The sequence below is a fragment of the Nyctibius grandis genome, chromosome Z (genome assembly GCF_013368605.1).
Source record: "Nyctibius grandis isolate bNycGra1 chromosome Z, bNycGra1.pri, whole genome shotgun sequence".
In the NCBI taxonomy this organism is placed as follows: Eukaryota; Metazoa; Chordata; class Aves; order Nyctibiiformes; family Nyctibiidae; genus Nyctibius; species Nyctibius grandis.
In genome coordinates, this window is record NC_090695.1 from 81,263,786 (window position 1) to 81,279,290 (window position 15,505).

Consider the following 15,505-nt stretch of genomic DNA (forward strand, 5'->3'; position numbering starts at 1 on the left):
AAAAGCAATAATTTATCAGTATAAAACCATCTCCATATTTATTTTAGTTGGTTTATAGCTTGGAATTGAAATTGAATTTGAAATATTGAACCGAGTTTATCATGAAACGTTAAGACAATAGTTGTTTGGAACTTTCCTATACTACCACAGTTTCTTTTTGAAGTGAACCTGAATTATTTTGTAAATGATACTACAAAATTTTGCCATTAGTAAGATTAGTTCATACAATAGCTTCAGTGTCAACTTGCTTACTCAAATACAGGATTTAGAGAACTTAATCCCCATTTTTTTCAAGGAAATATCTTTCAAGAGGCTAAATTTACTTTCAAAAATGAAGGCAGCTAGTCTGTCAAGTCATTCGCAGTAGAGTTTCAAGACTTCTAGCACCAGCTTTCAGAACTAATAATTATGAATGACTGTAACACTAGAATAGTAACAACCATAGTGTTAGTGCAGAAAGTGTTTATCTGGCTAGCATTTGATAATATCCATCATGTTGATTAGTCACTGTGAGGCTGAAAGTATAGATTTACATTACTTCACCCTCTACACAGTACAGTTGGCTCGATTCTGCTTCTCATTTCTACTAATATATTGAAATATAACTTAGAAAGTGTTTCTACTGGTTTTATCCTCTTTGCATTTAGTACCCTGATTTAAAGCTCGGTGAAGCCAATGAAGATGTTTCCATTGATTCATTTGGGCTGTGGGATCAGGCTTTTTAGTTGCAGCGATATATACACGATCAAATACAACTGGATTTTCTCTAATAGCTGATTGATCTTTTAACAATTTGTATGAGATGTACTCTTTCACAACCCTTACTGTTTCTTAAAATATAATGTATTCCATGAGTTATTGCTGCTTCAGTGAAGCTGCATCAGTTTATTTGTTTTCTAACTTACACACTTCCAGTAATTTTAAAATAGTAACTGGTTTATATTCCTATATTTTTTTTATTTGATGACATAAATATATTTAAATGCACAGAACAGATTAGAAGGTTGTACCAGGAGAAAAAAAAGAAAAGGTTAAAAGTTTTTAATTAATGAAGTTAAGATACCAGCTGAAGCACGGTTCCACAAAGCTTGTTTGTGGCTCCATTTGCCATGATATAGATGGAGACTGTTTTCTTTTCTTTCTTACTACCTCACCAAAAGATGTTTGCAAGAACAGCAGAAAATCTGTTGACTTGAATCTTCCTTATTGTTGCTTATATTCAAACTCAGTGTGGTTTCACAATACAAGGCATATTAGATGGGAATATGATGTATATTAATAGTGCATCCTCAGCTGTTTTCAAGCACATAAATTCTCTGCAGGACAGCACACGCAGGGAAAAATAGGTGGAACACTTATCAAACGGCGGGATATAGCAATCGTTTAATTCTTGTGCCCTCTCCCAGTGCAAGGGTGAGTCTGTTTGGGTAACAGAGTTTTTGCAAAAGGGTTTAAGTTGTTACAATGCCCGTGGAAGGTGACTTCTGTCCTTGCTTTTCCACTAACTTGCCCAGTGTCCTGACTAGCTATTTACGCTAACCATTGAATGGCGTACTTGTTCTATCAGCTGTTTTCTTCCACACTACTGTCTGCTATTGGTAGGAGACTCACTCCTGTTCAAAGTGCCTGTATGAGTGCATTGGGAAGGACAAAAATAGTGCTGACCTCCCTTCAAGAGGATTTCTTCTGGGCAAGTCTAGTTGGTTGGATTTGTGTACCTCAGTGACCATAATGATAATAGATGGAAGTTGAAACTGTCCAGAGTCAGATGTCTGGCTGCAAATCTCATAGAAATGTGCAATATGGGGATATGATCTGCACTTTTCCAGAAACTATTTGAAACTTTGACATTTTGGGATAAGTCAAAGGAAACCTACTGCAACCTAGACATTAGAGGCCCAGTCCTTTTACCCTGAACTGCCTAAGAGCTCTGTCATTGACTTCAGTGAGTGCAGAATTCAGGCTTTTAACTAGGAGGAGCCATTAATTTAGTGATGTTTCATGTGGGCTGCTAGTTGCCTGTATTTTCCTGGCCCTCGTAGTTACCGTAGGGTGACAAAGGTGGCAAGGATGCTTGAATCCTTGTGATCCCTGAATGATCACAAATTCTCTTTGGTTGTGAAAGTTTCAGAAAAGCCCATCTGAAAAATTCCCTTTCACTCTGCTTTTAGCCACAGGGAGAAGAGGTACGAATAACTGCCAGGGCTAGAGTAAATGTGTATTTATTTGTGTAGTTTAGCTACCATCATGATATTAGATGGAAATGAAAACTCTCAAGAGAATTGTGTTATAAGCAGCCAATGTGACCAGAGACTTTCTTTTTATTATTGCGACACTGGATAATATAGTCTTCATAAATGTGGAATGAATCTCTGGTAATGTTGCTGAGGCTCCTGAGATTGTGGTAGCCTTGTCAACAGCCCATTTGAGTAGACTGCATACATTATATTAGTTGTACCACCAATAGAACCGGTAGCCAAAAATATGAGCACTGACGTCTGATGTTGGAAGCTCCTGACTGCTACAGGTTCTTTGTGCAGAAATTTCAATTGAGCAGATTGGAGAAGGCTGCCATGAAGAATTCTGGGTTGTCTAAAAAAAAAAAGAAAAGAGGAAGGTCATTTGCAAAAACGTGGGTGAACTTAATTTTCATGTGTGTTCTTAATGGAAAGAAATAATTCAACTAGTTCTGTTATGGTCGACACATGAAGGAAAAATTGCAATTCATCCGCCTCAGATAAAATACTTGTATTTTTTCTATTTGTTTTTCATTACTTTGAAATATTTTGTTAGTTTTAAGGAGGGCCTTTTGTGGTCTGCTGTGGACTGGGATCATCTGAAACTCTCTTTGCAACAGTCCAGGCAGGGCTGCCCAGGCCTAAAATAAATAGGTATAATGACGTAAATGATATCGTTTTACTGTTACAGAAGGTCACTTACAAAATATCTCATTAAATCCATGGTCTGTGAGCTAAATGCAGAGGTACATTGACCCAGGAAAGAGGGCATATTGACCCAATGACATCCTGGTATCGGGTCTGGAACACCCTCTTGCTTTTAATCCACTGATTTTTCTAGTTAGTATTAAGAAATATCAGGTCTTATATGGCAATTCACCATTTTTTATCCCTCTGATCGTCTTGCTCATTAGTTCTGCATTTTTTTTTCCTACTTGTGAAGCATGCTGTTCTCAGATCCACAGTTAAAACTGAGTTGAGCTTACCTAATGATTCTGCATACTGTTTAAAACATCTCTTTCAATTTACAATGAGCTGCTGGGAGTTTAAGTGTTGTTAAATACCATGGGAAGTGTACACTTCCATATTAAGGTGCTTAAATAGTCAGACACTCTTTTTTAGAGTATTATGTCTGTGTTATTCTGTGGGGTACAACAGTAACAAACACTTGCTGTTTGACTTTTTCATGCATAGACTTTTTATCATTCTTTGATTCCAGCAAATCTATAAAGCTATAAACCAGGACTTAACTGCAGTTATCAGCTCGATAGAGAACAAATTAAAGCAGATAAGTAGAGTGAGGTTATGGGGCAGGAGAAGAATATCCTGGAGGGAAATGACCGTTTGCAGGAAGACCTAGATTTGTTCTACTGACTTCGATACCTAATGCTGCTAGTTTCAAAACTAATTTCAGCCTCATGTATCTATTTTTATCTGTGTTTCAGCTCTATTTAAAAAGAAAGAGTAAGAGACTATCGGCTGAATCAGAAACTCCCCTGCAGAAAGAGAGAAAAGCCTTGCATATTTAGTGCTAACATGAGCATAAGTTATATAGAAAACTTTTTTTCCACCAGTTTCCTGATATTTTCTGTCTTCCCTCATGGTGTGTCTTCATTTTATCCAAGATTTGAGGTGTTATGATTTTTTTTACCCAGGGAAATATTTTCATATCAAAACATAACTGCCTAAATATGCAACTAAGCATCAGTTCTGTTCAATGGACCTTTGTCTTAAACATCACATGCTTTTTATCTTTTACATATTTTAATTCTTTCTCTTCTTTACATTAAATTGCACACGCTAAGACATATACTTGGAATATTGCATTACAGTTAGGTCTTGGTCCTTTTTTTTTCAGAGGTAAAGTTAGGTTTCTGTAAGCAAAGAATACACCCCAAGTTTTCATGACTCTAAATTGTAGTGATCTGTGCAACTCTTGACAGCACTGTTCACGTTATGCCAGACTACGTGAGAAGTAAAGTTTTAAGAGAGCTGGTGAACTGAACCATGAATTTCTAGAATGTATTATATTTAAGGCTAAGTGTGCTTGTATTACAAATGTATGTTCTGAGCCTAATTTAGAGTGAATTAGCATAAGGTAAATATTTAGGTCAAATTACTTTTAATTTGAAGTGTGAGCAAGAAGCCTAAGTAAAGAGAGTGCAGTAGTGAATGAGGCATCTGCCAACACAGCAAAGCTGAAAACCAGTTCAGACACAGGCACAGCCTTGCTGTCTTGCAAGGAATGGTTTGGAAAGCCCTGGGGGAGAAAGAGCTGGAGGTGGGAAGCAGAACTGAAGCCATTGTGGAGAGGAAGAAGTTACACTCTTCCTGTTATGACAGGAAATGCAGACAAATGTGCTTCCTGACCATTTGCTCAGCAGGGAATGAAATATTCTTTGACCTTTACCTTATGAACATTTTAGCAGCACAGAACTAGTAAACATGTTTTTTACCCTAAACATCTATTTGTACCTGCCAGAACTGGTGATAGCATATCAAAAAAAAAGAAATCGTAAAGAATATTGGATTAGCTACTGTGTTTTTGATAGGGATTGTGTTTTTTGCCTAAAATATGTACGTATCTGTACATCTGTATATAACGGACTTCATCTTATCTCTCTGATTCAACAAAAGGAAATCAAGTATTAGAGATTAACTGTTATTATTATTGTATCCCTGTCTGTTTTAGATCTTAGTTTACAGGTTAAAGTGGGAAGCGTATTGATACTGCCTGACCTACTAATTTCTGAGTTGCTCTATCATCTGTTTATTAACACATCTTCCAATTATCCCTGCTCTCTACTTACAAAGAGAAAACTCGTATGAGAGATCCACCGTCACGTGTTGGATTTGGGCAGACTGAATAATATCACTATTTTAAGTATTTGAGCTATTATTTATGTACTAATACACTAAACATGGGGCCTAACACACAAGTACAAAACCTTCTCTTTTATACGGATTAATCATGAACGTTTTATTTGTTATAGCTATAATTTTAGGGCATCCTGCTTAGAACTCCTCTTTATCTGGACTATTCAGCAAGTTGTAGCTCAATACGCTTGAGGCTTTCCAAGACAATAGCTCTTTTACCAGCATAAATCACTGCTGTCTCATCCCTGTAAATTATGCTGGAGGGTTATAAGAACATGGAAGCAGGCTGCTGAAGGTCCTTCACTGCTCTTTAAAGGGTCTTTCATTTAATATGGCATGCCCCGCTATTGCATAAAGGAAGGTTTGTCTAGTGCGAATCCTGCACTGGTGCTGCTTCCCAGTCCCACTGAGGGTTACTGTAAAGATTGTTGCAGCCAGGGATCTTTGTATGACAAACAGGTCTAAACAAAAATCAAATAAGAGGAAGGGGAAGAGAGAATATGACAAGAGCTGTTGCCTCTCCAGTAGTTATTTGGGGTTTCAACACAGAGGATTAGGTGCCTGGCAGTGACATTTTAGTCAAGAGCCCCTTCGTTTACACATGGCCAACTTGACTTTATTTATGTTCGAAGTTAGGCAGATTGCGCATGTGGTGCCTCCTATACAACGTATCTACCATGCTTGCTCTAGTCCCTGTGTCAGAGATGTAGACATTCCAAGTGAAATAAGGACAAACAGAACAATGCCTCTTCTTGACCAGGCAGTGTCTGTATCAGATGCTTCTGTGCATCAATGGTCCCTGATTTTCAGTAGTCACTTATACATATTTAATGGCAGGAAGTGCATATGGGAAGGATTATGTGCAAATTCCCTGTTTCTCTCATTTTCCTACGCCAGCAGCTGTGTATCTTTATAATCAGGATAGGAAGAAGCAAGGGGAACAATGATATTTTGCCACTGGCTGCACTGAATTGCTTGAAAGATCGCAGGACTGCTGCTTTCAAAACATCAAATGTTAGCACATACGCTGTGACTGTTAGTGACAAATCCGGAGTGCTGTTATGGCTCAGCCTCTTGGAGTGTGTGGGATTTCAGAAAAAAGTACTAGAAAGACCTGAGTTAAAAACAAAAATAAAATAAAATAAAATAAAATAAAATAATCCCAAACCAACTCCCACCAAAAACTACAGACAGAAACAAAGACTACATTGAGACAGAGATAAATAATGTATCCTGAATGCTGTATTCAATAAATGGGAGTATTTATGGCTGCTTCTGTTCCTCCACCAATGCGTTAACATCTATAAGAAGCATATAACTGTTGTTACAAATTTAGCTAAATAAAGACTATTACCAGTGGCCACTATCACCATTTATACACACACAAACACATTTAAATCTAAATTTCAGCATGTGAAAGAATTAATACTTGCAACCAAGCAACATTACCTTCTAGTTTTATTTAGTTTAAGTAAGTTTTACTTACTGGCGATTAAACAAGAAAGCTGCTCTGGTCCAAATTACCCTCTAAATGGAGCATGTCACACACTGTGACATGCACACATGAATTCAGGCTCTCTACAGCCCCACTCAGAGACATTTCAATAACTAGTCCGTGAACATTCTCTCAGAAGACTCTTGAAGCTTTCTGCTTGAAGAGCTAGTTGAGAGGTGTTTCCATGGTATTGAAGAAGAGCCAGAGTTGAAGTGGAAAAATGTCCTTTTAACAATCCTCTTTTATCAATGCCTTTCCTTTAGCACATACAGTGGGTTTCACGTTTACTTAGAATTTCATCCAAAATATATAAAAAGGTTGCCTTGATTTGTATCAAGGAAGTTGGAAGCTGGCTGCTTCACTATTGGTTTTTTTTTTAGTTTTCCCAATACTTGAAAGCAGCATCTGATTTGCTCACAGACTGTGAAGTCATCAGCATTTAGACATCTTCAAATACAAAAATGCTTTAGTGACGTAGCTTCTCGGTACTGCCATTCCTGTTATGAGGGCAGTTTGGCTCTTAAATTTTTAAAAATAACCTTTAAATAAGTGAAATAACCATAGGGCTAAGACAAATAGTAATGGACTAGTGGGATTTTAGTTAATATGAAGGGAAGGAACTAGGGTTTTTTTTGGTATGTTTGAGAAGTAAGCATGGTACTCTCTGCACACTGCTCTTTTTGCAATACGTATAAAACTACGCATAAAAGCACCTCATAACAGTATTTAGAAACTGTGTCGGTGTTTCAAACCTTGCGTTTTATATATACGTGCTTAAAAATGTTTTAAAGACAGTTGAATGCTGGCCTCTTATCCGTTCCACTTCCTCCCTCCACTCCACTTTCATTCTCCCCAGTTCTCACACTGTCATTCTGAAATATTACATCCCAAAAAGAGAAGGACTTCCTAAATTGCCTATCATTCTCCTAAAGAGGAGAAAATTCGTGAACTGAAAAACACCTACAAATTAGCAGTGGTTTAGACAGCAGGGATAATTAATAATAACTTGACTAATATTGTCAGGAAAGAACATGTAGTGATTTGTTTCTTGCTGCTGCAAAAAAAGTTAAGTATTAAACAGATATTGAAATGCATGCATTTTTTTTGGATGTCCTCTTTTAATTATGTTGATGAATTGTCTCACTGTATGTGTGTTTTCTTTCAGTCTCACTAGTGTTCTTTATGTCAAATGACAAAGTAATATTGTCCATTGTTATATGACGATATCATAACTGAGAACGTCAAATACTGTGTATAATAATAGAACTATGTGACCACTTGGATTTTTCGGTGCTGTTACTACAGCTACTCAAAACTTGTGTTCATGAGGATTGCGTGTGTCTTGTTCATTCTCAGCTCTGAGTCAGTTCAAGTGCAGGGCTTGTTAAGTGTAGGTTGCACACTGCCCTCTACGTAGACAAAAGAGACCAAATGTTTTAAATAATTTATGCTAATTTTTGCCACTCAGCAAAATTTCTGCAATACTAGAATATTGTCTGTGACCGTAGACAGTATTTATTAGATACTTTTAGTTTGGGTGAGTACGGCTAACATAGCAAATGGTTAACAAATTGAGACCCAAAATAAGTTAAGTAATGTAGGTGCTGTCTACTTATATTACTCACAAAAATATTCTAGCGTATGGAAGAGAAGTATATTCATCTTCCTTATGTAGCCACATAGAAGAAAGTATGCAGAATGATCATTTGTTTTTAAATGGCTTGAAGAGTATTCTTAATCTTTCCTGAAGTTACTGACCTTTCACTATGCATTTGAAAATACAAGTTCACCCCTATTATAAACTGTTGTAAAAGCATGATAAGTTTATGTATATACATATATATATGCATGTAATGTAGACGTGTAAAGATAAGCCACAATGAAGGGCGTATTTAAAAAGAAAAGTAATATTCCAGATCACCATAGAAACAGTAGTAGATACAATTGTTTTTAATGCGTTTATCAGCAGTGGCAGAAAGTATTATCTGACAGATTTAGAAAATGTTAGAAAGATCAAGGAATTAAAAACAAAATCAAATGCAGAGCAATTAAGATTATGTTTTAAAGAAAGAAAAAAAATCTAGCTGATTTGTTGTTCTTTTTTTCACTTTCCACAAAAAGGAACTCTAACCAGTATCATTCTGGTGATAAGGATTATGAAATAAGTATGTGCTATGCAGCACAGCTGTGTGGTTATTCTAAATGTTCAGGAGCACGTAACAGTAAATGCAAACAGTGGCTTTAAAGATATTTCTGTACTGGAGTGTACTTTGATGGTAAGAAGCTGTAACATGCTGAATTCTGAGGTTTCTGGGCAACAGAAACCATACTGTACAGAGACACTCCACCTACAGCACTGTGGTCAAAAAGTTGATTGAAAGGCATTTTAGATGCAGAAAAATATGTTGAGTTAGTACATTTTATTTTCTGTATGTTTAGCTTTTTCTAAAACATGCTTTTTTATATATGTATATGTTTCAACAAATGCATTGCAATTTTCTGTAATCAGAGAAAACTTTAAAGGAGTATTTGAAAGACTAGGGTTGTTTTCAGAATTTGAATGAAGTTTTGTTACCTATCTTGCTATTCATTCCAAATATCAAAAGCCATTGAGACAGACAAATTTAGAAAGAACTCACTCTCAGTTATGCATACTTGAGACCAGTGCTGTGGAAAGTTTGTTTTTAAAATGCTTGGTTAATTGTATTTAATGGTAGTCCATCTCTTCTTTACAGTCTGTTGACAGAGGCTAAATAAGATTGAAAGGACAATAAGAGGAATAACACTCAGTATACATTTGTGAGAATAAATGTTGATAGTGTTGGCACAGAGCCTCATCTTTCTGAGATGGAGTAGCAAATAGGGATTAGCAATACTTAAAGGTCACGTTTTCCGTGGCCTGATGTGCTGGGATTTTAAGGTAGTCTGGGGTCGCAGTTAGCATTAACTTGCATTGGGAATGTGACAAGATAAAACAGCAGCCATATGAACCATGCACAGGTGAATCTTCTTGCCTCAGCATTAAAGTGCAGAGGTGCTGCTGCTTATGGTATTAAGGAATGGTAGCAACAAGTGCAGGATTAGGCAGACCTATAAACTTATTTGCGTGCGTGTCCTTGACATATCGAATACCTTGACTACATGTTAAATTTGGTTAATAATAGCCTTAGCAAAACCATATGTTCATCTTTAAAATTCTTGTCACTGAAAATTACTAGAGAAAAAAACAGATGTAAAAAAGATCACAGTCGTTGTGTACACTTAATGGAAATTGCATATATAAAGTAATAGAAGAAGGAGAAAAATTCAACCATACAATTAGCTTAAACAGCTCATGGTAGTTTCTTATTCTTAGTCACATGTCTTACTGGAACTTGTAAGCTAGTGCGGAAAAGAAGAGGAAAAGAAAACACATTTATTTGATGTGCAGGTCTTTCATTGTCAAAACAGTCCCTGTGGAAAATTATGGTTTTGTACCAAGTAACAATATTTTTCATACTGCCTAGGTTTTGCATGATGTCAGCGCATTAGCTGGCCTACTGAGAACTTATAAGCACATCCTTATTTTTTTCTATATAATATGACCCAAAGTCTTTTGTACTAAATAAATGTCAGTTCGTATTTCTAAGCATCTAATTTGAAATGAAGTAAAGTATACTACGTCTGTTTTTAGAAAAGATCTTTTTGGTCTTTGTTGTTATTTGTTGCTGGCCGGCTGTTGTTTGTTCTTCATTTGTGCTTTATAATTCTCATTTCTCACATGAGTGTTTGGTTCCATGCTCCCCAACTCCTGCTAGATTTTTAGTGAAGACATTATTTCATACAGCATTTAAGTTGTGTAAAAGAGATACATTGTTCGTATAAACACACAATAGTTTTGAAGAAATATCTAGTGTTAAAAATTCTAAGTCAATCACTAATAAAAATAAGAACTGACTGCATGTGTTCAAACTATTTACAGCTGCAAATTTGAGGCGCGGTTTTACAGTATTGATGGGAAAGATGCATGCAGTATAAATAGTATATAAATTAAAAAGTTACAGAGGAAGATGCAGTATCAACACTTTATAGCACTACTTAATGAAAATATCCGATGCTCTTTACCTGTACCTCGAGTTTTGTGCAGTGAGAATTAGGTGTATTTCCTCACTTATATAACACACACATACTTACATTCTATTTTGGAACTATATTTATATTTATGCAGTTGCCTTCTGAGTTTGTTCTGTTCAAAGACTACAGCAGACACACTTTATATTTCAAAAAAAAAGGACTGCAAAGACCAGGATGGGGATTTTTGATGGATCTTTTTTTCTTTTTTTCCAGGTGACATTTACGAAGAGGAAATTTGGGTTAATGAAGAAGGCTTATGAGCTGAGTGTTCTGTGTGACTGTGAGATTGCTCTGATCATCTTCAACAGCACCAACAAACTGTTCCAGTATGCCAGCACTGATATGGACAAAGTGTTGCTGAAATATACCGAGTACAATGAGCCGCATGAGAGTCGAACGAATTCAGATATTGTTGAGGTAAGATTTTGTGCTCTGTGAGGACTGTTTTTTTTTCTTTGCTCTGAGATGGAGGTACTCAAAGCGAGAGGCCTGATCGTCTTCCTCGAGGTTGTAGAATGTACCCTGGAGGGTTAGCGGCAGGAGAGCAGAACGGGGGCAACAGAGTGTTGGTTTGTGGGTCGGAGATGGTGCAGCAGAGACTGGAGGGGATCCGTGTCTTTTGCGAGCTGCAAGTTTTATCCTGCTGAGTCTCACATGCTCAGCAGAAACTCCTGTGATGAGATCTCTGGCTCCCTGTTGCCCAGCTTTCTGTGCCGCTTTGTCTCATTAGTCCTCTCCTTGCCTTGACCACTACCTCCCGGCTGAATCTCCCCCTTGTCTCCTAGTCGCTCCCAGTGACATGCTCTCCAGAAAACATTGTGTGCCCTGTCTCCTCGCTCCAGCAGTTTTAATGTCCACCATCCAGGAGCAACTAAAAAATACATTGTAGAAAAGATGGAAGAAAAAGATTTAGAATCGCTGCTTTAAGGCATTCAATTGACTCGCTTAGCTTTTTGATTATTTACACAGGAAGGAGCTTTAATAAAATGCAAGAAAAGTTTACTTACAAGCTGCATGATAACAGATATTTCAGCTCCCTCACACAGAATGCTGTTACCTTAATGCAATCATAACAGTATCAAAGCAATACTATCAGAATGCTAGAGACACCTTGTAATTTTAAAAAAAAAAAAGTATGTCGGGCAAGTTGTATTTCCAATTACTGAAAATTATTAATTAAAATTTAAGTTTTTCAATTTTAAGCTTCTAATATTTGCAGAAAAGTCAGTTTAATTTATAATCACATTAAGATTCAAGCCATGCAAAATAAATGAAGCTTTTAGTGATTTTATTGTAATATCAAAACACTCAGAGTGGTATCTAAAAATTGCTTACGTGCCTTATGCAACTCCTGTTTTCAAAGCACCTGAGTGATAGGCATCTAACAGTATCATTTTATAAAGTACTGGAAGGATACGGTCCTGTCTTAAAGATCAGTGAAAATTTATTTGTAAATGCTACTGAATACCTCGGCGTAAACACTTAGATTAACTCAGATCTCTTTAAAGGTATTAGTTTCAGATTTTTAAATAATCTGGATGTTGTCTAAAATGAGACTTCGGTGCTTTTGGAATCTTCAGCCGGGTTGGTCATGTATTTAAGACTAGAATTGGAAGAAAGTAAGTGTGTAAATGGCATATAAAATGTTTTTGGTGGAGAAAAAAATACGGTGTAATAGCCATCATTGCGCTTGTTACGAGATGTCACAGTCACACCAGCATAGATTAGCGAAGCCTGCAACCCAAGAATATATATCACTTTTCTGTCTGTCCTTCTGTCAACGTATGGGATGATACTGTTTTGCTTCCTTCATGATCTCCCAGCAGATGTTCTCCCCCATTAGGGGAGTATGAGGTTCTGACAGCAGAACAAGAATTTATGTGAGTTAAGACTAAGAGGAAAGTACATAATTTCTTCCTCCTCTCCATCATTTCTTTTCCTCTCTTACTTCAAATCTCCTGTATAGACATGAAGCCTTTCCTGTCACCTAGCTCTGCTAGGCCCATGTCCTGTCCAGCAGAATTCAAATTCTGTCCCCAAAATAACGCCCTGTCCTTTTTTAGTGGCAAAAAGCCAGAATATTCTTAGCAGGAAAAGTTTCCTGTGATATCTTTACTTCTTCCTGCAGGCTTTCTTGTGGGAATAGGTGAGTAAGCCAGTAGTTAGATTTATTACTTGCTTCACAATGAATGAATGCTTTTGATCATGAGGACAGTGGTTTTTCAAGAAACTTGAGTGAAAAAGTAAAATTTAAAATAATGTCGATTTTGTTGTAACTTTGAGATTTTCAGAAAGAGCAGAAAGTCCCTTTCCTGCAAAAGCAGTGGGCCAGTTTGGATAGGATGATAGGCAATTTTGCATGCAGACGTGCAATTTCTGGCTCTACACAAAATTTGGCGGGCATCCCTTTTCACTCCTCTAAAAGGAGCCAAATAAAAGTAGGTAACTGAAATAAAAATTATTTAAATTGAGTAATCTAACAATAGGCAGAAAAGGCCAAATGAAGTGCCTGTTTATAGTTTTTCTATATGTTCTGTCAGCTCTGAATTCAGTCATTTGATCGTCTTGCTGTTACTTTTTACAATGGTCTGCCTGTGATGCAAAATACTGAAATCACACCAATGCCAGTACTGTTTCGGGATCAAAAGAGCACTAGTGCAGGGTATAGGTTTTTAACAGGAGTTTCGTGTTATCATGCCTTTATGTGATAATTAACATCACAGTTACAAGTACAATAGAGGAATAAAGCCCAGGAAAGTATGCAATCTGAGAAATGGCTCGACTCTTAGTATAGTTTGGATATATTTTTAGATACAGGATATAAATCTGCCACACATTTAAATATTTAAATTGATCAGTTAAACTGACTACATTACACATATTTTCCTTGTAAGGAGACCATTTTTTTTCGCTTTCAGACAGCTAGATTTCACACTTACAGGTTTTTAATCTTGTTCTTCCAGAGCAATCAACAGCAGCTGAGAACCAGACAGTATTATTAAATCTGATCATTTTCAACTAAATGACTGTTCAATAACTATATTTCAGTGGAAGAAAAGGGCATAGCTGTGCTCACAGATTTCTGCACAGTATTAGAGAAAGAAAACTTTTTTAGGTAGACTTATGAAAATTTGAAATATAACTGTCAACCGTATAAAGGTCTTTAATTTAGAATTCAATTTCTGTTCACTTTCAGCATAATATTAACTATTTAGTTACTTTTTGGTTGTGGTAGAACTGTGTTATCAGTCATTAGAATGTGGTATGACTTCTTTGAACAATCTATATTCAAAGAAAATCAAAAGAGTAGGTCTCTAATATGTAGTTAATTACTTTTAAGTTAAACCACTGCTATTCAAATGGAAAAATTACATGACTTTTCATGTAGGTCTGGCTAAAGCTGTTAATTTTATTAAGCAAATGTTTTCAGTTTAATTACTGGGATTAATTATATTTAGCATTTCTGAAGGAATGAGTCTTCAGGCTATAATTTGTTATTTGAAGTATCAGAAGACACCAAGTGTCATACATGTAACAAACATTACACTGTTTTCCAAGGGAAAAATTATTTGATATTCATTTTATTACTTATATTACTGCAAATCAAGCAATTTGGTCCTACCCAGCTTATAGCTGTATGACCTGATTCCATTTTACATCATGCCAGACGTAGTGGCTGATATTAAGAGAATTGTGAAGTTCAGTTACTGTTATTCTTTGAGCTCTTTTGGTTTAATGATTTAAACAAATAGCTTATACTTTCTTTACACATGTAGTAATTTTATTTACATGTAATAAATATAACTAAGATGGTCTTTTCCAGTTGCCTCATTCAAAATGGAGTTGATTAACATGCAATTTGATATATCTGAGTTCTTTAGATCACAAAAATTATCTACCAGCTGAATATGTTTCAGTTATTACCCAGTAAATATACTTACAACATCCACAGATGATAACTAAAATTCAATGTGTACTCATGAAGGAGAAAATAATTGCATTCAACACGCAAGTTTATCCTTTTTAAGCAACAGTGACAATTATTGTGAGTCTTACTAAAATCTGATGGAGGTTTCATGATATGTAGTTGTTCTGCAAAAAAAAAAGTTCATTCTGAGACTTCTGTTCAGAGTTAACTGGATTCTTAAAACTGAAGCCTTTATGTCCTCACCCACCAAACCACTCACACCACAGTCACTCATTCAATTTTGCTTCAGTTAAAACGTGCATGTCAGTTGCTGGATATAGTGACTTATTTTAAGGAAGAGCAGAACTTGTGCAGGGTTCCTTCGACGCTGAGGAAAATAAAGATTCATTTCATCTTTATGCTAACTTCCAAGTGCTGTATGTAAATACCAACAACAATATATTCAGCAGCTGTCATTTAAAATCCTGTGATATATTTGCTAGATTTGTAATTCTTTAAGATGGGATTACATTTTCTGTCATTACAAAATCCTGTGGCATTTGGTGCACAGTCTTTGGTACAGAAGTAGTGTTTTTACAACTAGAGTTCCAATCCGTCCTTAGAAGTTTGTCAATATATCCCATTCCTATCTGCTCTATCAGAAAAAACTTACCTCATGAGTTTGTTGTTTGACATTATCAGCACAGTTGTATAGGACTAGGCAGTAATTTTTTTATGCCAGTGAGGAAATGGGGGAGAGTAAATGTCAAGAGTTTTACAACAGACAAGTTGCGTGCATTACACATTTTTTGCTTTTATTTAAAATGAGGGCAGATCCTCTCCTTGTTTTTGTGAAACTGGAGTAGATGTAAGACA

The 15,505-nt window shown here is 36.2% G+C and overlaps 1 protein-coding gene across 10 annotated transcripts in view; it reads left to right on the forward strand.

Moving 5' to 3' along the window:
- Nucleotides 1-15,505, forward strand: part of MEF2C (myocyte enhancer factor 2C) — a 140,477-nt gene that overhangs the window by 63,294 nt on the left and 61,678 nt on the right. For all 10 annotated transcript variants that reach the window (XM_068422931.1, XM_068422939.1, XM_068422929.1 and 7 more), the window contains one exon: nucleotides 10,936-11,139. In XM_068422931.1, coding sequence (XP_068279032.1) covers nucleotides 10,936-11,139 — 204 coding nt within the window. The remainder of the gene's footprint in view (nucleotides 1-10,935; nucleotides 11,140-15,505) is intronic.